Source organism: Schistocerca nitens, chromosome 2 (assembly GCF_023898315.1).
Source record: "Schistocerca nitens isolate TAMUIC-IGC-003100 chromosome 2, iqSchNite1.1, whole genome shotgun sequence".
Taxonomy (NCBI): Eukaryota; Metazoa; Arthropoda; class Insecta; order Orthoptera; family Acrididae; genus Schistocerca; species Schistocerca nitens.
The window spans coordinates 987,836,408-987,860,232 of record NC_064615.1 but is presented as its reverse complement, the minus strand read 5'-3'; the positions used below and the strand labels follow the sequence as shown (position 1 = coordinate 987,860,232).

General features: G+C 42.7%; 1 protein-coding gene and 1 pseudogene across 4 annotated transcripts in view; both read right to left on the bottom strand.

The window, feature by feature from the left end:
* Positions 1–23,825, bottom strand: part of LOC126234752 (uncharacterized) — a 60,614-nt gene that overhangs the window by 28,090 nt on the left and 8,699 nt on the right. For 2 of the 4 annotated variants that reach the window (XM_049943502.1, XM_049943500.1), the window contains exon 2: positions 8,076–8,221. In XM_049943502.1, coding sequence (XP_049799459.1) covers positions 8,076–8,194 — 119 coding nt within the window. In that variant the 5' untranslated portion in view covers positions 8,195–8,221. Of the gene's footprint in view, positions 1–8,075; positions 8,237–8,390; positions 8,516–23,825 lie in introns of those variants that run through there. The other 2 variants (XM_049943503.1, XM_049943501.1) reach the window with 2 other exon arrangements.
* LOC126238711 (5S ribosomal RNA) lies at positions 9,793–9,910 on the bottom strand (annotated as a pseudogene).

Sequence of the window (23,825 nt, the reverse complement as noted above, 5' to 3'; positions counted from 1 at the left end):
GTTATATCTGAACCAATATTTACCGATTCTTCTTCTTCTATCAATGCATGTAAATGTGTCAAACTGCTCACATATTGTTTGTGTAGTCTCGTTTTCAGTTCATTACAGATGTCTGCGATGGGACTGAGGGCTGGAGAATGTGGTGAAGTAATGACGTGATGAGGCATATTGTATAGGACCCACAGTTTGACAAATTCCACCGCATGCTTAGGATCATTGTCTTTTTGGAAATAAGTCACCTCCAAGATCCAGCTTCACAGCACTTTTTATCACATTTCGTTTGAGACAGACAAATTTGTACATGGTGCTTTCAATAAAGACAAGCTTACCAACACCTCCAGAAGACATGCATCCCCACACCATCACACTGCCGCCTCCATGTTTGATGGATGCTTGTATGTTTTTGGGAACCCACTCTGTGTCTGCTTGACACCACACTAAACTGCGGCCATCCACGTGGCTCAAAGTAAATTTGCGCTCATAATGATACAGAATCTTGTCCCAAAAGGTCTCATCCTTGCCGACAAATTCTTCTGCAAAAACCATCTGCTTTTTTGCATTACACCTACTTATGAACAGTTTGCGCCTTGGCACTCTGGCATTCTATCCAGCACTGTTCAGGCATCTGTGCACTGCTCTAACGCTAACTTCGGTACCAACACCTTCTGCCAGTTCTACTGCTATAGCAGGGGCCATTGTCAGCAGGTTGTTTTTCACCATTAGAACTATCTTCCTCTTGCTCTGTTTGTTAGTTTCTGAGGGCACCCCTGCCGTGGACGACTGACAAGAGTTTTTTTTATTTCCATTTCTGGACGATACTAAATGTACTTTATCGACTTTGGTTGAAGACTTGCCTATTTCTGCATATGATTTTCCCTCACTATGCAGCTGCACAATAAGCCTTCAGTCTTCCACTGTCATTTCCCTACCTTTAACGAGCATGGCGCTACATTGGTCTTTTTTTATGAAATCTGTGCTTTCCTGTAGTACGAGACAGCTGCTTTGCGTACACTGACTGCTTGCTGCCGCCAAGTTTTGCCTTCAGACTGCAGTTACCTTGTCAAGTGGGGCGGTGTCTGATTACTTTTGTCCTGAGTGAAACACACACCTATGATGGTAACGCAGAACTAATCATTCCTGACAATGTTATAGACAGATACATTAGCATGCATACAAGGTGTAAAAGTTATGTATATTTTCCAGTATTTGTTTTTACCATTTTTAATTTCTAACGCAAGCCCACAAATTCACATTAACTACTACTACATCTACTTGGCTGCAAGAAGCAGCTTTGAAGACCTAACCCTTCAGTTTTACAAAAGCACAGGTACCATCAGTGACATTCTTTAATTAACATGTGAAGCTTTCTGGACTCATCTGCAACCATTATTTACACCTGTCCTAGATCAAAATCTGTGTAATCTGTCAACTGTGTCACAGCTATTGACAGAAAACACAAACATATAATGTATTTTAAGAACATGAGATCTCAAAACATAAATCACAAAGGTTAATTTTCAATTGGGCTGATAGCTGTCACTGATGCAAATGGCATGTTTATACTGACTGATTTTGGTGAGATATCAGATGGGTTGGCAATAGAGCAGTATAGCCCCACTCTTCGATTGATCTGTAGTTGAAGGAATGTAAACTGAATGTTTTGGATCCTGTTTGCCTGCCGGGAGATTGAAATAATGAGCTGTTCTCATGCTACTTTGTTGGTGACGGGGATTTCCCTTTACTTCTGTACCTAATGCAGCCACTTCTGAAAAGAAAATGATGTGAAAAGAATTTTCAATTCTCAGCTATCTGGAAATCAAAATAATGTTGAAAGCACTTTCAGCATATTAACACCAACATTTTAAGTGTTTGAGGAGCCAACTGACTGCAATGAGGAATGTGCTGTTGTGACAGTAAAAGCTGCTTGTGTACTGTACAACTTTATTTGCTTTCTTGATGAAAAGTCTCAGAATTCTTCAGGAATATGCTAATGTGCCTTCAGTGCCTGAAAAAAGTGCCTTTGAAGAATTGTCGTCATGGTATTAAACTGTTTGCTTACAGAATTAGCTAAGTAACTGTTTTCTCAAATATGAAGGAGAAATTTCTGTCCAATGAAAATACATGGGTTTGCTATAAAAAGGGCATTAGCATTTATATAACCCTTTCACAGTGACTGACTGGTGAAGTGTAGCGTATCTGCATTGATGGATGGTGCACAATGTGCTGAAACTGTTCATATTGTAGTGAGTTGCTGTGCAGAGGTTAGGTGATTTGGGGTCATCGATCCCATTGGCTTAGCGAAGGATGGCCTCTCAAAGGAATCATCCCAGCATTTGCCTGAAGCGATTTAGGAAAATCATCGAAAACTTAGTTCAGGATGGCGCAACACGGATTTGAGCCATCGTCTTCCAGAATGTGAGTCCAGTGTACTAACCACTGCACCATCATGTAGAGTAGTAAACTTGCTGATGTGTGTGATCCAAAATAGGAAAACTGCTTGTCTCCGTCCAATGTTTTTAAACTACCAGGCATAAACTTATTTCAATGGGACTGTACTTATGTTTATATTTTAATAATAAATAAGAAGAAAATATACACACTGGTATATTATTCTTTCCTCAGCTCACAAAAACCAGTGTTTCTACATCAGATCATAAGAATATGGGCCATTCATACTTACATCCTCTCCTATTGCCAATGCTACCAGCAGCAGGTATGAAATAACTACTGTTTGACAAACGCTTGTTGAGTGGAGCAATGATAATCTGCCAGACCATCTGCTCATCAGAGTGCAGTCTCACTTCAGTGGTATCATTGTACTGAGGTACAGTACATCAAAAAAAAAAAAAACTCCTACACCCTTCAGCAGTGTATTGCAGCATACAAAACCATGTCTTCTGGTATGTGTGGATGGATATGTGTCTGTGTGCGAGTGTATACCTGTCCTTTTTCCCCCCTAAAGATGATGTTACTTACCAAACGAAAGCGCTGGCAGGTCGATAGACACAAAAACAAAAACAAACACAAACATACACACAAAATTCTAGCTTTCGTAACCAATGGTTGCTTCGTCAGGAAAGAGGGAAAGACGAAAGGATGTGGGTTTTAAGGGAGAGGGTAAGGAGTCATTCCAATCTCGGGAGCGGAAAGACTTACCTTAGGGGGACATATCTGCTTGTGTCTGTGTGTGTGTGTGTGTGTGTGTGTGTGTGTGTGTGTGTGCGCGAGTGTATACCCATCCTTTTTTCCCCCTAAGGTAAGTCTTTCTGCTCCCGGGATTGGAATGACTCCTTACCCTCTCCCTTATATATATATATATATATATATATATATATATATATATATATATATATATATAACAGAGGGAAACATTCCACGTGGAAAAAATATATCTAAAAAGAAAGATGATGAGACTTACCAAACAAAAGCGCTGGCAGGTCGATAGACACACAAACAAACACAAATATACACACAAAATTCAAGCTTTTGCAACAAACTGTTGCCTCATCAGGAAAGAGGGAAGGAGAGGGAAAGACGAAAGGATGTGGGTTTTAAGGGAGAGGGTAAGGAGTCATTCCAATCCCGGGAGCGGAAAGACTTACCTTAGGGGGAAAAAAGGACAGGTATACACTCGCACACACACACATATCCATCCACACATACAGACACAAGCAGACATATTTAAAGACAAAGAGTTTGGGCAGAGATGTCAGTCGAGGTGGAAGAGTAGAGGCAAAGAAGTTGTTGAGAGACAGGTGAGGTATGAGTGGCGGCAACTGGAAATTAGCGGAGATTGAGGCCTGGCGGATAACGAGAAGAGAGGATATACTGAAGGGCAAGTTCCCATCTCCGGAGTTCGGATAGGTTGGTGTTGGTGGGAAGTATCCAGATAACCCGGACGGTGTAACACTGTGCCAAGATGTGCTGGCTGTGCACCAAGGCATGTTTAGCCACAGGGTGATCCTCATTACCAACAAACACTGTCTGCCTGTGTCCATTCATGCGAATGGACAGTTTGTTGCTGGTCATTCCCACATAGAATGCATCACAGTGTAGGCAGGTCAGTTGGTAAATCACGTGGGTGCTTTCACACGTGGCTCTGCCTTTGATCGTGTACACCTTCCGGGTTACAGGACTGGAGTAGGTGGTGGTGGGAGGGTGCATGGGACAGGTTTTGCACCGGGGGCGGTTACAAGGATAGGAGCCAGAGGGTAGGGAAGGTGGTTTGGGGATTTCATAGGGATGAACTAACAGGTTACGAAGGTTAGGTGGACGGCGGAAAGACACTCTTGGCGGAGTGGGGAGGATTTCATGAAGGATGGATCTCATTTCAGGGCAGGATTTGAGGAAGTCGTATCCCTGCTGGAGAGCCACATTCAGAGTCTGGTCCAGTCCCGGAAAGTATCCTGTCACAAGTGGGGCACTTTTGTGGTTCTTCTGTGGGGGATTCTGGGTTTGAGGGGATGAGGAAGTGGCTCTGGTTATTTGCTTCTGTACCAGGCCGGGAGGGTAGTTGCGGGATGCGAAAGCTGTTGTCAGGTTGTTGGTGTAATGTTTCAGGGATTCCGGACTGGAGCAGATTCGTTTGCCACGAAGACCTAGGCTGTAGGGAAGGGACCGTTTGATGTGGAATGGGTGGCAGCTGTCATAATGGAGGTACTGTTGCTTGTTGGTGGGTTTGATGTGGACGGACGTGTGAAGTTGGCCATTGGACAGGTGGAGGTCAACGTCAAGGAAAGTGGCATGGGATTTGGAGTAGGACCAGGTGAATCTGATGGAACCAAAGGAGTTGAGGTTGGAGAGGAAATTCTGGAGTTCTTCTTCACTGTGAGTCCAGATCATGAAGATGTCATCAATAAATCTGTACCAAACTTTGGGTTGGCAGACCTGGGTAACCAAGAAGGCTTCCTCTAAGCGACCCATGAATAGGTTGGCGTACGAGGGGGCCATCCTGGTACCCATGGCTGTTCCCTTTAATTGTTGGTATGTCTGGCCTTCAAAAGTGAAGAAGTTGTGGGTCAGGATGAAGCTGGCTAAGGTAATGAGGAAAGAGGTTTTAGGTAGGGTGGCAGGTGATCGGCGTGAAAGGAAATGCTCCATCGCAGCGAGGCCCTGGACGTGCGGAATATTTGTGTATAAGGAAGTGGCATCAATGGTTACAAGGATGGTTTCCGGGGGTAACAGATTGGGTAAGGATTCCAGGCGTTCAAGGAAGTGGTTGGTGTCTTTGATGAAGGATGGGAGACTGCAAGTAATGGGTTGAAGGTGTTGATCTACGTAGGCAGAGATACGTTCTGTGGGGGCTTGGTAACCAGCTACAATGGGGCGGCCGGGATGATTGGGTTTGTGGATTTTAGGAAGAAGGTAGAAGGTTGGGGTGCGGGGTGTCGGTGGGGTCAGGAGGTTGATGGAGTCAGGTGAAAGGTTTTGCAGGGGGCCTAAGGTTCTGAGGATTCCTTGAAGCTCCGCCTGGACATCGGGAATGGGGTTACCTTGGCAAACTTTGTATGTGGTGTTGTCTGAAAGCTGACGCAGTCCCTCAGCCACATACTCCCGACGATCAAGTACCACGGTCGTGGAACCCTTGTCCGCCGGAAGAATGACGATGGATCGGTCAGCCTTCAGATCACGGATAGCCTGGGCTTCAGCAGTGCAAGGCTGGAAGTCAGAAATTCCTGGAAGGTTTGGAGAGGGTGATTTTGAGGAAGAGGAGGTGGGTCCCGCTGTGACGGAGGACGGAACTGTTCCAGGCAGGGTTCAATTTGGATGGTGTCTTGGGGAGTTGGATCATTAGGAGTAGGATTAGGATCATTTTTCTTCGTGGCAAAGTGATATTTCAGCAGAGAGTACGGGTGTAGGACAGTAAATCTTTGACGAGGGCTGTTTGGTTGAATCTGGGAGTGGGGCTGAAGGTGAGGCCTTTGGATAGGACAGAGGTTTCGGATTGGGAGAGAGGTTTGGAGGAAAGGTTAACTACTGAATTAGGGTGTTGTGGTTCCAGATTGTGTTGAAAGGAATTTTGAGGTTTTGGAGGGAGTGGAGCTGGAAGTGGGAGATTGAGTAGATGGGAGAGACTGGGTTTGTGTGCAATGAGAGGTGGTTGAGGTTTGCTGGAAAGGTTGTGAAGGGTGAGTGAGTTGCCTTTCCGGAGGTGGGAAACCAGGAGATTGGATAGTTTTTTGAGGTGGAGGGTGGCATGCTGTTCTAATTTACGGTTGGCCTGTAGGAGGATGCTCTGAACAGCCGGTGTGGATGTGGGAGAGGAAAGATTAAGGACTTTTATTAAGGATAGGAGTTGACGGGTGTGTTCATGGGCTGAGTTGATGTGTAGGTGAAGGATTAGGTGGGTGAGGGCAATGGATTGTTCAGTTTGGAACTGGTATAGGGACTGATGGAAGGAAGGGTTGCAGCCAGAGATGGGAACTTTAAGTGTGAGGCCTTTGGGGGTAATGCCAAATGTCAGACAAGCCTGAGAAAATAGAATATGGGAGGGTAATCTGGCTAGGGCGAAGGCATGTCTGCGGAGGGAATGTAAATAAAACTTAATGGGGTCGTTGTGGGGGTGTTGTGCGGGTGACATGGTACTAGAAGGTCGAAAGTGTAACGTGAGGCTGAAATGAAAATGAATATAAAAATATGTGGGGAGAGATAAAGGTGAAGTAGAAAGCAAATGGAGATCTGGTGTGAAAAGAGGCGAAAAGGGGTTGGTTGGAGCTGGGTTATGTTGATCCTGTGGTGAAATAGTGTAGGTAGAAAACGATGTGCATAAAGGTTAGGTGGTTGTGTTGCCGCCAAAACACGTTAAAGGGTGGAGAAATTCGGGAAAATTTCGAAAAAACTACGTGAGGATGTATTAAAAGTAGTGGTATGGTGGTGGCAGATTATGGAAATGAGGGTAACAATTGTCTGGTGGAGAAATAATAACGTTAAAACCTGTGTATATGTGTGGATGGATATGTGTGTGTGTGCGAGTGTATACCTGTCCTTTTTTCCCCCTAAGGTAAGTCTTTCCGCTCCCGGGATTGGAATGACTCCTTACCCTCTCCCTTAAAACCTTTCGTCATTCCCTCTCCTTCCCTCTTTCCTGATGAGGCAACAGTGTGTTGCGAAAGCTTGAATTTTGTGTGTATGTTTGTGTTCGTTTGTGTGTCTGTCGACCTGCCAGCACTTTCATTTGGTAAGTCACATCATCTTATATATATATATATATATATATATATATATATATGGAAACATTCCACGTGGGAATGGATATGGATACACAATAACTATGGGCAACAGTGAAACGAAGACCAGTTCTTTGTCAGGTTGTGTTGTGAGCCTATAAGGTGAAATAAAATAATTTCTTTACCACAAAATTTCCTTAGAATCAAATGAGAAAAGCTGCAACACAGAGAACACATGCAAATCAAAATAGCATGGTTTTTAATTTTTTACACAAAAAGAAAACACTTTACTCAGAAACTAAGTACAGACACAGATATAGCTTTGCTTCATTTACATAGAACATCTTTTTATGCACATCAGATAAATCAAAATTTGGTCTTCCCTCCACTTTCTGCATATCGCACAATATTCTATGTGGAACAACTAGCACTCCCCCCCCCCCCCCCCCTTCCACTTTTTGTGCGTTGTACAAGACTATTATGTAGAGCAACCAGCCCTCACTGTTGTACTGGACGGTATGACAATTGTGGGCATCGATTTTTTATTATTGTTGTCCCAATGTGAACTAGGTAAACTGCCTCAACTATGTTCGTATGCACTCCACCAATACAGACTGCTTCTGCATCATATTGTAAATCACATTGTGTACCATATGGCGTATCATACTGCTTAGGTGGGAATTATGTCTAAACCTGTCACCAGCTCACCTTGAAGACTGGCTGTGTGATTATCAGCCAAAATATAGGAAAAAGGAATAATACTGTCCCAGATGCATGCCCACAAGATGAGTGAATAAATATGAAAGATAATTACATGAGGTTTGCAAAAATCGTCATCTCACAAGCAGCTGAATAAACATAACGCACAGAGGAAAGGTAAAAATATAATTTAAATTATTTTACTCTTACACGTCTTCAATAGGAGTCCAGTGCTTCACAAGTTTCCAATGGTACTCCAACACATTCTCCTCAGACAGAATTATCGCTCCTGGTGGTATATCTTGTTCTCTTCTTTTCTGAACTGCCATAATTAGTCTTTCATATTGTTTTTGTCTCTGGAAATCACATCACTAAGATGTTCTTAAATATTTGGAGGTGGACATTAATTTTGTCAAATATATGATAAAGACAAAAACATTTTCAAGATCAAGTAACATCAGCAACAGGTAAACAGAAAACACTTACAGCTTAATGAAATGACTAGTATACTTTGATTAAAATAACCTTGTGATTGATGTTTCAGCCAGTCAAGAGGTAGGAGCCAGTTGCAAGTCAATTGCAGTCCTTTCTCAAGCACCACATGCACAATGTGTTGTCTGTTTTGCACATACATGCAATGCCTGGGCATGCGTGGCTGGCTCCACACTGGCATCACTTTCTGCTCACATCATTTTTGCCAGTCACAATGTTATTTTATTCAAGTTATAAAATAAGAAAACATTATACCTGAAAAGATCCGGATTCCTTTCTTCAAACACTGACAGTGACGAATGAGAAAAATAATCAAAAAATTTTAGGAATCCACTAAAATAAGAGTGAAGAGTTGACAAAAAAAAAAAAAAAAAAGAAACCCAAATTATTGGCAGAGTGAGTACTGCAAGTCTACTAAAGAAGAATTTTTGTACAGAGTACAGCATATAAATGACTTCCTCATTAATAAGACCACTGATTTGCCATGAAGCTACAGTGAAAGGATTAATTGCAGTTATCCGTGGTGACCCATTTTTAGTTAATTTTGCAAATTTGTTGAGAGCACTATGATGTTACTGGTGAAATATTTTTCCAACAGCAATAATGACTGGTTTACAAGGATCTTTCTGTATACAGTACAGATGTAGTTGATGTGCTACTGTTCCTGACTAAACCATTAACCTTGGTCGGAACTACGAACCCTAGAACTACTAGATTATTACTAATGCAAAAAGAATTTTAGCTATGTCACAATATCAGAATGCTTGTACTGGAATAGAAGTTGTACAGTAGCATCAGCAACTAGTCACAAAGTCTGAAAAAACTTTATTTCTTTGAACCACGTCTGGTTTTACGCATTTCTTGTCCAGCTTCTGGTGATTTACAATCCACGTGGGTGTTTCAGATGAATGATGCACATTTTGGTTGCAACAGGCAATTAATTAACCAGTTAAATACTCACACTTTCATGTACAACCACACTGTAACTTAAAGCTTTAGAGTGAACAACATGAAAAATTACATTAAAATTTAGTCGTTAAGCTGCTCTCTTGCAATGTAGGCGGCGCATATGAGCACAAACATCATCAAAAGTTATAAATAAAATTGTGGGCTAATAATCTACATTGTATCACAATGGCATGAAAGAAACATGGCAAACAATGATACAGTACTGAACGTTATTTCATACAGAGTCAAAACTGACGGCACTGGAAAAGCAAAGAAATCGGACCACCACTCCGTCTACAGGCCACAAGTGGCCCATCGGGACCATCCGACCACTGTGTCATCCTCAAAAAGAGGATGAGGAGAGGAGGAGAGTGGGGTCAGCACACTGCTCTCCCGGACGTTATGATGGTATTCTTGACCGAAGCCGCTACTGTTAGGTCGAGTAGCTCCTCAATTGGCATCACTAGGCTGAGTGCATCCCAAAAAATGGCAACAGCGCATGGCGGCCTGGATGGTCACCCATCCAACTACTGACCACGCCCGACAACGCTTAACTTCGGTGATCTCACGGGAACTGGTGTATCCACTGCGGCAAGGCCGTTGCCGTAAAGAAATCAGACACTTTATGAAATTGCAAACTAACACAAATAATTAGATTCACGCTTGCACTCACTCTCTTAAAGACATTGTTGTGGTTGCGTGACACTAACCTTCCTTTATCATTCCTTCCCAGTGCCATACTACCTTTTATTTGCATACTATATTGCAAAATAAGAAAATGACATAGTAGAGCATCTACCAGTTTATAAGCTTTTGCCAAGACTTGCACACTTCACTTGATGAGCCAATGTCTCCCAACTACCAGCAATGTAGGTAGGGCACAGTTAGGTACATGGATGTTTCTTACTTGCACTATATCCACTTCCATTGTAGATATACAGGGTGTTTCAAAAATGACCGGTATATTTGAAACGGCAATAAAAACTAAACGAGCAGCGATAGAAATACACCGTTTGTTGCAATATGCTTGGGACAACAGTACATTTTCAGGCGGACAAACTTTCGAAATTACAGTAGTTACAATTTTCAACAACAGATGGCGCTGCAAGTGATGTGAAAGATATAGAAGACAACGCAGTCTGTGGGTGCGCCATTCTGTACGTCGTCTTTCTGCTGTAAGTGTGTGCTGTTCACAACGTGCACGTGTGCTGTAGACAACATGGTTTATTACTTAGAACAGAGGATTTTTCTGGTGTTGGAATTCCACCGCCTAGAACACAGTGTTGTTGCAACAAGATGAAGTTTTCAACGGAGGTTTAATGTAACCAAAGGACCGAAAAGCGATACAATAAAGGATCTGTTTGAAAAATTTCAACGGACTGGGAACGTGACGGATGAACGTGCTGGAAAGGTAGGGCGACCGCGTACGGCAACCACAGAGGGCAATGCGCAGCTAGTGCAGCAGGTGATCCAACAGCGGCCTCGGGTTTCCGTTCGCCGTGTTGCAGCTGCGGTCCAAATGACGCCAACGTCCACGTATCGTCTCATGCGCCAGAGTTTACACCTCTATCCATACAAAATTCAAACGCGACAACCCCTCAGTGCCGCTACCATTGCTGCACGAGAGACATTCGCTAACGATATAGTGCACAGGATTGATGACGGCGATATGCATGTGGGCAGCATTTGGTTTACTGACGAAGCTTATTTTTACCTGGACGGCTTTGTCAATAAACAGAACTGGCGCATATGGGGAACCGAAAAGCCCCATGTTGCAGTCCCATCGTCCCTGCATCCTCAAAAAGTACTGGTCTGGGCCGCCATGTCTTCCAAAGGAATCATTGGCCCATTTTTCAGATCCGAAACGATTACTGCATCACGCTATCTGGACATTCTTCGTGAATTTGTGGCGGTACAAACTGCCTTAGACGACACTGTGAACACCTCGTGGTTTATGCAAGATGGTGCCGGCCACATCGCACGGCCGACGTCTTTAATTTCCTGAATGAATATTTCGATGATCGTGTGATTGCTTTGGGCTATCCGAAACATGCAGGAGGCGGCGTGGATTGGCCTCCCTATTCGCCAGACATGAACCCCTGTGACTTCTTTCTGTGGGGACACTTGAAAGACCAGGTGTACCGCCAGAATCCAGAAACAATTGAACAGCTGAAGCAGTACATCTCATCTGCATGTGAAGCCATTCCGCCCGACACGTTGTCAAAGGTTTCGGGTAATTTCATATTATTGCTACGCATGGTGGATATATGGAAAATATCGTACTATAGTGTTTCCCAGACCGCAGCGCCATCTGTTGTTGAAAATTGTAACTACTGTAATTTCGAAAGTTTGTCTGCCTGAAAATGTACTGTCGTCCCAAGCATATTGCAACACACGGTGTATTTCTATCGCTGCTCGTTTAGTTTTTATTGCCGTTTCAAATATACCGGTCATTTTTGAAACACCCTGTAACATTATAATGAAGAGAATAGTTGCTACTCACCATATAGAAGAGATGCTGAGTCGCAGACATGCACAACAAAATGACTGTGGGAAAGTGAGCTTTTAGCGAAAATGGCTTTCTCGAAGTTAGACAACACTCACACACGCATTGTATGATCATAATATAACTTAAAGCTTTAAAGCATGAAAAATTACATTAAAATTTAATGTTAAGTTGCTTTCTTCCAATATAAATGGCACATATGAGCACAAACATAATTGAAAGTCTGGCTTCAGCTGTCAAGGACCATGGTCATGTGTGTGAGAGTTGGGATATGTGTGTGTGTGTGTGTGTGTGTGTGTGTGTGTGTGTGTGTGTGTGTTTGTGTGTGTGTGTTGTCTGATTTCAACAAAGGCCTTGTTGGCCTAAAGATCACTTTCCGAAAGCCTTTTGTTATGCCTATCTGTGACTCAGCATCTCCACTATATGGTGAGTAGCAACTACCCTTCTATCCTTTTCATTATATTGTTACATTCCATCTGAATTTTCATAGCAGATTTCATTAATGCACATTGGTGGTGCTGCTTGACTTGATAGTAGCTGCTTCGAAACCAGGTCATAGTAGAAATTTTCATTACCAACATTTGGCTGGTAAGGGGAAGAGTGATAGCTGCATAAAGTTATTCATCACCAGACTTTGCACTAATGTCCTTGGTTAAATCCAACCCTATCTGCAGTCTCTCATACTGTGAGGGCACATAACACTGTTGATGGTGATCCATCTGTCTGTCTGTTGCCTTCTACATCTACATCCACATAGATACTCCACACAGTGCATGGCGGAGGGTACCCTGTACCACAACTAGTTGTTTCCTTTTCTGTTCCAAACGCAGATAGAACGAGCGAAAATCAACTGCCTATATGCCTCTGTATGTGGCATAATTTCTTGTATGTTATCTTCGTGGTCCCTGTGCGAAATGTATGTTAGCGGCCGTAAGATCACTCTGCAGTTAGATTCAAGTGCCGGTTCTCTAAACTTTATCAGTAGTGTTCTTCAAAATGAGTGTCTTCTTTCATCCAGGAATTCCCACTTGAGCTCCCGAAGCATATCCGTAACACTTGATGCTGTTTGAACCTACCGCTAACAAATCTAGCAGCTCGCCTCTGAATTGCTTTGGTGTCTTCTTTCAAACTGACCTGGTGTGGATCCCAAACGCTTGAGCAGTATTCACGATTAGGTAGCACTAGCATCCTACACATGGTCTGCTTTACAGATGAACTACACTTTCCTAAAATTCTCCCAAGAAACCAAAGTTGATAACTTTCCTTCCCTCCATAATCCTCACGCGTTCATTCCATTTCATAACGCTTCACAGCGTTATGCCCAGATATTTAAACAATGTGACTGTGTCAAACACGGCACTACTAATTCTGTATCCGAACATTACAAGTTTGTTTTTCCTACTCATCTGCATTAACTTACATGTTTCTATATAAAGAGCCAAATGCCATTAATAACACAAACCAGAAATTTTGTCCAGGTTCATTTTGTATCAAACTACAGTCACTTATCTTTGACACCTTCCTGTACACCATAGCAGCAGCATCAGCAAACAACTCCAGACTGCTGCTCACCCTGTCTGCTAAATCATTTATGTATATAGAAAATAGCAATGGTCCTATCACACTTCCCTGGGGCACTCCTGATGTTACCCCTGTCTCCGATGAACACTCGCCATAGAGGACAACACATTGAGTTCTATTACTTAAGATGCCTTTGAGCTAGTCACATACCTGGGAGCCTATTCCAAGTGCACAAATACCTTCGTCAACAGTCTGCAGTGGGGTACTGTCTTGAATGCTTTTCAGAAATCTAGAAACATTGAATCTGCCTGTTGCCCTTCATCCATAGTTCGCAGTATGTCATGTGAGAAAAGAGCAAGCTGGGTTTCACATGGGCAATGCTTTCTAAAGCCGTGCTGATTCATGGACAAAAGCTTTTTGATTTCTAGGAAATTTATTATATTTGAACTCATAATATGCTTTATAATTCTACAGCGAACCAATCTTAAGGATATTGGTCTGTATTTTTGTGGGCCCATTCTTTTACTATTCTTGTATACAAGAGTCACCACACTTTTTTTCCAATCACTTGGCGCTTTGCCCTGGTCGAGATATTCACAATAAATGCAAACTAAGTAAGGGGCCAATGACACAGTGCACTCTTTGTAAAACCGAATTGGTGTTCCATTTGGACCTGGCAACTTATTTGTTTACACCTCTTTCAGTTGTTTCTCTATGCCAGGGATGCTTATTACTATGTCACCCATACGAGACGCCAAGTGCTGGTCAAACAATGGTACGTTTGTACAATTCTACTGCATGAATGCTTTCTTAAACACGGAATTTAAAACCTCAGCCTTCCTTTTGCTATCTTCTACTGCCATATCAGACTGGTCAACAAGTGACTGGATGAAAGCCTCAGACATGCTTAGTGATTTTACATAGGATCAGAATTTTTTCATGTTCTCTGCCAGATCTTTAGTCAAGATATGACAGTGATAGCTGTTGTAAACTTCACATGTTGATCTTTTCACAGACAAGCAAATCTCTACTAATCTTTGCTTCTCATCATTTGCATGTACTCTTTTGAATTAAGAGTACAACAGCCTTTGAATCCATTACTAAGCACATACTTATCCAGAGCATGATTTACAGTCTGTTTGAACTTTGCCCATAATTCCTCTACATCCATCATTCTGGAATTAAATGATTGCAGTTCATTGTCTAAGTGAGATACTAACAACTGATTACCTGATCTTTCTAGCAGAAACACTCTCCTCGCCCTTTTGATTGATTTATTAACTTTTGTAACCATAGTCACTATGATGACATCATGATCACATATCCCCATCTCTATAATGACACCAAAAGGTCCAGCCTGTTTGTAGCCACAAGCTACAAGATACTTTCATTGCATGTGGGCTGCCGAACTAGCCACTCAAGACAGTTTTCAGAAAAAATGTTCGAAAGTACTTCACAAGACTGTCTGACTGTATCCCCTCCAATATATCCATAGACATCGCAATCTATACTGTTAAGTTAAGGTCACCACCAATTATATCGCACAACCTGGATATTTATGCAGAACTAACCACAGACTTCCTTTGAATGACTCTAGAACTGTGACAGCAAAGATGGGTCGCCACGAAAAACATTCAATAATTAACTTGGTTTCACCTAAACCTATTATGTGCAACCAGATAACTTCACTATCACACTCAATTTCAATCTCGGTCAAGATATAATTTTCGTCGACTGCAATGAATGCAATGTCTAATATGTCTTTCCGATAAACACTCCAATAATTGCTAAATATCTCAGAGCGTTTTACTTTGGGTTTTAGCCAGCACTCAGTCCCAAGAATAATTTGAGGTTGATAACTATCCTTGAGGAAAGTAAATTCGAGAACCTTGTTATTAAAACTTCAGCAATTTACTGATAAAATTTTTACAGTTGAAATGTCTTTACTCTTAATGTGGTCCGATTTCCCTATACACATATCGACTGGTGAGTGCCAATGACAGCACCTCAAACTACTGTCTAGCCTAAAAAAAAACCAGTGTGCACTCCACAAGTACTCTGCTACCCGAGTAGCTGCTTCCTTTGTGTAGTGCACCCTTGACCTAACAAGAGGAGTCCTACAAATTCCCACATGATAACGCAAGTCCAGAAATTGCAGCCAAGACTGTCACAGAGATGACGAAGCCTTTAGTTGAGACCCTCCACTCGGCTCCAAACTAAATGACCCCGATCAACTCTGGGAATGATGCTGCAAATTGCGAGCTCTGCTTGCACCCCTTGTGCGGGTCTCCACTCCCTCCGCCAGTCTCTTGTAAGAACCCTTGGGACAGGTGTCACTGGTGCCGACGTGAGCCACAATTTGCAGACGACTGCACTCTGCATGCTTAATAGCTGCAGGTAAGACGGCCTCCACACCTCGGAGGAGGCCCCTGGCAGATTTACTGAGTGCACACTGGCTTTCTTTCTAGCCCTCAATGCTATGTTCCTAAAGGGCTCCATAACATGACTAACACTGGAGCTCCCAATAAATAGCAAACCCTGCCCACATATTCCTGATCGAACCTGATGAAGGAACGGCCACCTGTTCATTCACAAGGCCTTCTGTTCGGCGGTCCATTTGGTGCTATTTTGAATGGAGTGAGCTGTGTGTCATCACTGGCTTTCTTCCAATCCAATCTATTCCAATCCCCCCCCCACACACACACACTAACACGACACTAAACAGACACACTCACCATCATAGTAATGTACACTGAACAGATATTATTAAGGAACAACACTAACTCTTTGCAAAGCCAAGAAAATGAGTGACTGTATGTGAGGGAAAAGACCTGTACAATTACTTGTGAAAACCTCCTGAGTATGTCGCAATGCCATTCAATTTTACTTGCTTTATGTACCCTAGTAATTAATAATTATTTTTTATGATTATAACCACAGCACACTTTCTTAAGTGAATGTGCATGAGATAATCTTTCATTTATAATTTATCTCCACTAATTAAATTACATCTTTTTGGTAATGGGCTTTCACTGACACAAACATTTATGCACAGTTGTGCTGTTCGTTATCAGTTTCTTTTATCATATAGTCACTGGCACCTGTCGCTTACTTTGTTATTTTTTGAATTATTTTGCACTATTTAGCACTAGAACTATGTCATTCGCACAGCACAAGCTGCAAATTGTTGTGTCACTAACTGAAGTAAACTTTCCTAGGTGTGTTGGTACTTCTTTGCCTAATTTTTCATAACAGGTGTGCACTGCAGTCTGGTAGGTGACAAGTGAAACACAGGAAAGAGGAGAAAGGACAGACATTGAGTAACAAAGGAAAAGAGTACTGGGTTATGGGATGGAACAAAAGCTGTTATGCAAAATCAAACAATGGAACACCCAGGATGGAATGACAATATTATAAAAGGATAGTTGCTGGAGACTGTGGCCATGTGTGTGCGAGCTGTGTTTGAGTGAGTGAATGAGTGAGTGAGTGTGTGTTTTGTTTATTTCTGAGAAAGGCCTTTTTTGGCTGAAAGCTTCCTTGCTGACAGTCTTTTTGTTGTACTGCAACTCAGCATCTCTGCTATATGGTGAGTAGCAACTATCCTTTTCATAACACTGTCGTTATTCCATCCTGGATTTTCCACTGTTCGATTTTGCTTAACGGCTTTTCTTCCATCCCGTAACCCAGTGCCATTTTCCTCTGTTACTATTTCCTAACGTATTACTATACTCACTGTCCCTTCCGCTTTTTTCTCTCTCCCGTGTTTCACTTGTTGCTTTCCAAACCGCTCTGTACACTCTACTTATGAACCACACTGTATCGACCATCTCGGCGGCACACAGCAGATGGCTACAAGGCCATGCAGATTGTTAGTGCAGCATCTCACGTCCCACATTACTCCCACCACTTCTCCTGTCATGCGTTGCTGCTCACAGTCTGGCCTCATTTACATAATAGGGGAAAAAATTGTGGATGCCTGGACACAAATTCCAATCCCACTATTTCAGAACCAGTGACTTAAATAGGTAACTTTATTTTTCTCTGTTTATAGCAGTTGAACCAAAGTTAACTGATCATGGAGCTCATCACCATCATCATCATTTACCTGTAATCCATACAGGCCCCCTCTACACTTTTCCATGCATTAATCACCTTGCATATTTCCTGTCATGTATTATCTGCCACATCTACATCTACTTCATCTACATCTACTTGACTACTCTGCAATTCACATTTAAGTGCTTGGCAGAGGGTTCATCGAACCACAATCATACTATCTCTCTACCATTCCACTCCCGAACAGCGCACGGGAAAAACGAACACCTAAACCTTTCTGTTCGAGCTCTGATTTCTATTATTTTTTTTGATGATCATTCCTACCTATGTAGGTTGGGCTCAACAAAATATTTTCGCATTCGGAAGAGAAAGTTGGTGACTGAAACTTCGTAAATAGATCTCGCTGCGACGAAAAACGTCTTTGCTTTAATGACTTCCACCCCAATTCGCGTATCATATCTGCCACACTCTCTCCCCTATTACGTGATAATACAAAACAAGCTGCCCTTTTTTGTACCCTTTCGATGACCTCTGTCAATCCCACCTGGTAAGGATCCCACACCGCGCAGCAATATTCTAACAGAGGACGAATGAGTGTAGTGTAAGCTGTCTCTTTAGTGGGCTTGTTGCATCTTCTAAGTGTCCTGCCAATGAGACGTAACCTTTGGCTCGCCTTCCCCACAATATTGTCTATGTGGTCTTTCCAACTGAAGTTGTTCGTAATTTTAACACCCAGGTACTTAGTTGAATTGACAGCTTTGAGAATTGTATTATTTATCGAGTAATCGAATTCCAACGAATTTCTTTTGGAACTCACGTGGATCACCTCACACTTTTCGTTATTTAGCGTCAACTGTCACCTGCCACACCATACAGCAATCTTTTCTAAATCGCTTTGCAACTGATACTGGTCTTCGGATGACCTTACTAGACGGTAAATTACAGTATCATCTGCGAACAACCTAAGAGAACTGCTCAGATTGTCACCCAGGTCATTTATATAGATCAGGAACAGCAGAGGTCACAGGACGCTTCCCTGGGGGAACACCTGATATCACTTCAGTTTTACTCAATGATTTGCCGTCTATTACTACGAACTGCGACCTTCCTGACAGAAAATCACGAATCCAGTCGCACAACTGAGACGATACCCCATAGGCCCGCAGCTTGATTAGAAGTCTCTTGTGAGGAACGGTGTCAAAAGCCTTCCGGAAATCTAGAAATACGGAATCAACTTGAGATCCCCTGTCGATAGTGGCCATTACTTCGTGCGAATAAAGAGCTAGCTGCGTTGCACAAGAACGATGTTTCCTGAAACCATGCTGATTACGTATCAATACATCGTTCCCTTCGAGGTGATTCATAATGTTTGAATACAGTATATGCTCCAAAACCCTACTGCAAACCGACGTCAATGATATAGGTCTGTAGTTCGATGGATTACTCCTGCTACCCTTCTTAAACACTGGGGCGACCTGCGCAATTTTCCAATCTGTAGGTACAGATCTATCGGTGAGCGAGCGGTTGTATATGATTGCGAAGTAGGGTGCTATTGTATCAGCGTAATCTGAAAGGAACCTAATCGGTATACAATCTGGACCTGAAGACTTGCTCGTATCAAGCGATTTGAGTTGCTTCGCTACCCCTATGGTATCTAACCTCTAAGAAACTCATGCTAGCAGCTGTTCGTGTTTCAAATTCTGGAATATTCCATTCGTCTTTCCTGGTGAAGGAATTTCGGAAAACTGCATTCAATAACTCCGCTTTAGCGGCACAGTCGTCGGTAACAGTACCATCGGCACTGCGCAGCGAAGGTATTGACTGCGTCTTGCCGCTTGTGTACTTTACACATGACCAGAATTTCTTCGGATTTTCTACCAAATTTCGAGACAATGTTTCGTTGTGGAACCTATTAAAGGCATCTCGCATTGAAGTCCGTGCCAAATTTCGTGCGTCTGTAAATTTTAGCCAATCTTCGGGATTTCGCGTTCTTCTGAACTTCGCACGCTTTTTCCGTTGCCTCTGCAACAGCGTTCGGACGTGTTTTGTGTACCACGGGGGATCAGTTCCATCTCTTCCCAATTTATGAGGTATGAATCTCTCAATTGCTGTTGCTACTATATCTTTGAATTTGAGCCACATCTCGTCTACATTTGCATAATCAGTTCGGAAGGAATGGAGATTGTCTCTTAGGAAGGCTTCTAGTGACACTTTATCCGCTTTTTTAAATAAAATTATTTTGTGTTTGTTTCTGGTGGATTTGGAAGAAACGGTATCGAGCCTAGCTACAACGACCTTGTGATCACTAATCCCTGTATCAGTCATGATGCTCCCTATTAGCTCTGGATTGTTTGTGGCTAAGAGGTCAAGTGTGTTTTCGCAACCATTTACAATTCGCGTGGGTTCGTGGACTAACTGCTCGAAATAATTTTCGGAGAAAGCATTTAGGACAATCTCGGAAGATGTTTTCTGCCTACCACCGGTTTTGAACAAGTATTTTTGCCAACATATCGAGGGAAGGTTGAAGTCCCCACCAACTATAACCGTATGAGTGGGGTATTTATTTGTTACGAGACTCAAATTTTCTCTGAACTGTTCAGCAACTATATCATCGGAGTCTGGGGGTCGGTAGAAGGAGCCAATTATTAACTTAGTTCGGCTGTTAAGTATAACCTCCACCCATACCAATTCGCACGGAGAATCTACTTCGACTTCACTACAAGATAAACCACTACTGACAGACACAAACACTCCACCACCAATTCTGCCTAATCTATCTTTCCTGAACACCGTCTGAGACTTCATGAAAATTTCTGCAAAACTTATGTCAGGCTTTAGCCAGCTTTCTGTACCTATAGCGCTTGAAGCTCAGGGACTTTCCCAGCACAAGTACAGCAATTTACAACTACAATTCCGACTGTTCCTTGATCCAAGCACGTCCTGTATTTGCCATGCACCCTTTGAGATTGCAGCCCACCCTGTACTTTCCCGAGGCCTTCTAACCTAAAAAACCGCCCAGTCCACGCCACACAGCCTCCGCTACCCGTGTAGCCGCCAACTGAGTGTAGTGAACTCCTGACCTATTCAGCAGAACCCGAAACCCCACCACCCTATGGCGCAAGTCAAGGAATCTGCAGCCAACACGGTCGCAAAACCGTCTGAGCCTCTGATTCAGCCCCTCCACCTGGCTCTGCACCAAATGTCCTTCACCAAATCAGATAGCCGCTGGAATCTAGAGAGAATTTCCTCAGATCCAAAGCGACACACGTCATTAGTGCCGACATGTGCCACCACCTGCAGCTGGCTGCACCCTGTGCTCTTCATGGCATCCGGAAGGACCCTTTCCACATAAGGAATGACTCCACCCGGAATGCACACGGAGTGCACACTGAATTTCTTCCCCTCCTTAGCCACCATATCCCTAAGGGGCCCCATTACGCGCCTAACATTGGAGCTCCCAACTACCAATAAGCCCACCCTCTGTGATTGCCCAGACCTTGAAGGCTGAGAATCATTCTCTGAAACAGGGCAGGCAGCTGCATCTGGCTCAGCCAGACACAGTGCCTGAAACCTGTTTGTCAGACGCACCGGGGAGGCTTTCTGATCAGCCTCCGGGGACGTCTTTCGCTGCCTGCCACGCCTTGGAACGACCTCCCAATCAACCACAGGTGAGGGCTCAGCCCCACTGCGGGCAGCAACCGGGGCAACCACAGCGGTAGACTGACCTGGCGCCAGACGGGACGAGGTTGATATCCCCATGATACCCAAGTACGGCTCACCACAGTGGTGCCCATTGGCAACAGCCTCAAGCTGCGCGACCGAAGTCAGCGCCGCTTGCAGTTGTGAGCGAAGGGATGCCACAAGGTTGTTAACATTGCCTTCCTTACCTACTGGAATGAACCATTAAATTTCTATGGCCCACCTACCATCAATTCACCTGGCTCCATGTCCAGCCCACAATTATTTCATTTTCATTACTGTCATATCTTCTACTAAAGTCTGTCTCCTTGTTCATTTGTTTGATTTTTTGTCTCTCCAAGTAACTGCCAACCTGCATCTCTCCACTGTTTGTAAGCAATCTTCAGTTTTGTAACAGTTGCACATGCCTCAATACACACTAATTGCAAACGTTCCTTTTGAGACACACTGGAAGCTTAGTTTTGAAAACCTTGTTCAGTTTAACAAAAGCAATCAAGGTAATATTTACTCATATGTTTATTTATTTTAATGTGCATCTATATGCTGTCTTCAATTGCGTAAGTGCAAATACTTATAAACTAGTTCTATGATTCACTGTTAATTTCTACTATTAAAGTATAGCAAGTTGCACCTCACACTTCAAAATGGATAATACTACAAGTAATTGGTGTTTTTTATCAATATGTTAATTAAAAATTATCTTAATATTACTGTAATTAAGTTTCAGGCCTACCTGCAAAATTCATCTATTCAGTTGTTTTCTTTACTTTAGATATTTATTTGCAATGAGGATGATATTTGCTTTATGACAACAAAATTATAACAAGAATATTGTCGCCCATGAACCATGGACCTTGCCGTTGGTGGGAAGGCTTGCGTGCCTCAGTGATACAGATAGCCGTACCGAAGGTGCACCCACAATGGAGGGGTATCTGTTGAGAGGCCAGAGAAACGTGTGGTTCCTGAAAAGGGGCAGCAGCCTTTCCAGTAGTTGCAGGGCAACAGTCTGGATGATTGACTGATCTGGCCTTGTAACACTAACCAAAACGGCCTTGCTGTGCTGGTACTGCGAACGGCTGAAAGCAAGGGGAAACTACAGCCGTAATTTTTCCCGAGGGCTTGCAGCTTTACTGTATGGTTAAATGATGATGGCGTCCTCTTGGGTAAAGAATTCCGGAGGTAAAATAGTCCCCCACTCGGATCTCCGGGCAGGGACTATTCAGCAGGACAATGTTATCAGGAGAAAGAAAACTGGCATTCTATTGATCGGAGTGTGGAATGTCAGATCCCATAATCGGACACATAGGTTAGAAAATTTAAAAAGGAAAATGGATAGGTTAAAGTTGGATACAGTGCGAATTAGTGAAATTCGGTGGCAGGAGGTACAAGACTTTTGGTCAGGTTAATACAGAGTTATAAATACGAAATCAAAAAGGGGTACTTCAGGAGTAGGTTTGCTAATGAATAAAAAAATAGGAATGCGGGTAAGCTACTACTAACAGCATAGTGAATGCACTATTGTGGCCAAGATAGATACGAAGCCCACACCTACCACAGTAGTACAAGTTTATACACCAACTAGCTCCGGATATGACAAAGAGATAGATGAAATGTACGATGAGATAAAAGAAATTATTCAGATAGTGAAGGGATATGAAAATTTAATAGTCATGGGTGACTGGAACTCGACAGTAGGAAAAGGAAGAGAAGAAAAAGTAGTAGGTGAATATGGAATGGGAGGAAGGAATGAAAGAGGAAGCCGCCTGGTAGAATTTTGCACAAAGCATAACTTAATCATAGTTAACACTTGGTTCAAGAATCATAAAAGGAGGTTGTATACATGGAAGAAGCCTGGAGATACTCGAAGGTCTCAGATAGATTATATAATGGTAAGACAGAGATTCAGGAACCAGGTTTTAAATTGTAAGACATTTCCAGGGGCAGAGGGAATTTGAGGAGATGGGACTGGATAAACTGAGAGAACCAGAGGTTGTAGAGAGTTTCAGGCAGAGCATTAGGGAATGATTGACAAGAATGGGGGAAAGAAATACAGTAGAAGAAGAATGGATAGCTTTGAGAGATGCAATAGTGAAGGCAGCAGAGGATCAAATAGGTAAAAAGACGAGGGCTAATAGAAATCCTTGGATAACAGAAGCGATATTGAATTTAATTGATGAAAGGAGAAAATATAAAAATGCAGTAAATGAAGCAGATAATAAGGAATACAAATGTCTCAAAAATGAGATCGACAGGAAGTGCAAAATGGCTAAGCAGGGCTGGCCAGAGGACCAATGTAAGGATGTAGAGGTGCATATCACTAGGGGTAAGATGGATACTGCCTACAGGAAAATTAAAGGGACTCTTGGAGAAAAGAGAACCACTTGCATGAATATCAAGAGCTCAGATGGAAACCCAGTTCTAACCAAAGAAGGGAAAGCTGAAAGGTGGAAGGAGTATATGGAGGGTCTATACAAGGGCGATGTTCTTGAGGACAATATTATAGATATGGAAGAGAATGTAGATGAAGATGAAATAGGAGATATGATACTGCGTGAAGAGTTTGACAGAGCACTGAAAAACCTAAGTCGAAACAAGGCCCCGCAAGTAGACAACATTCCATTAGAATTACTGATAATCTTGGGAGAGCCAGCCCTGACAAAACTACCATCTGGTGAGCAAGATGTATGAGACAGGCGAAATACCCTCAGACTTCAAGAAGAACATAATAATTCCAATCC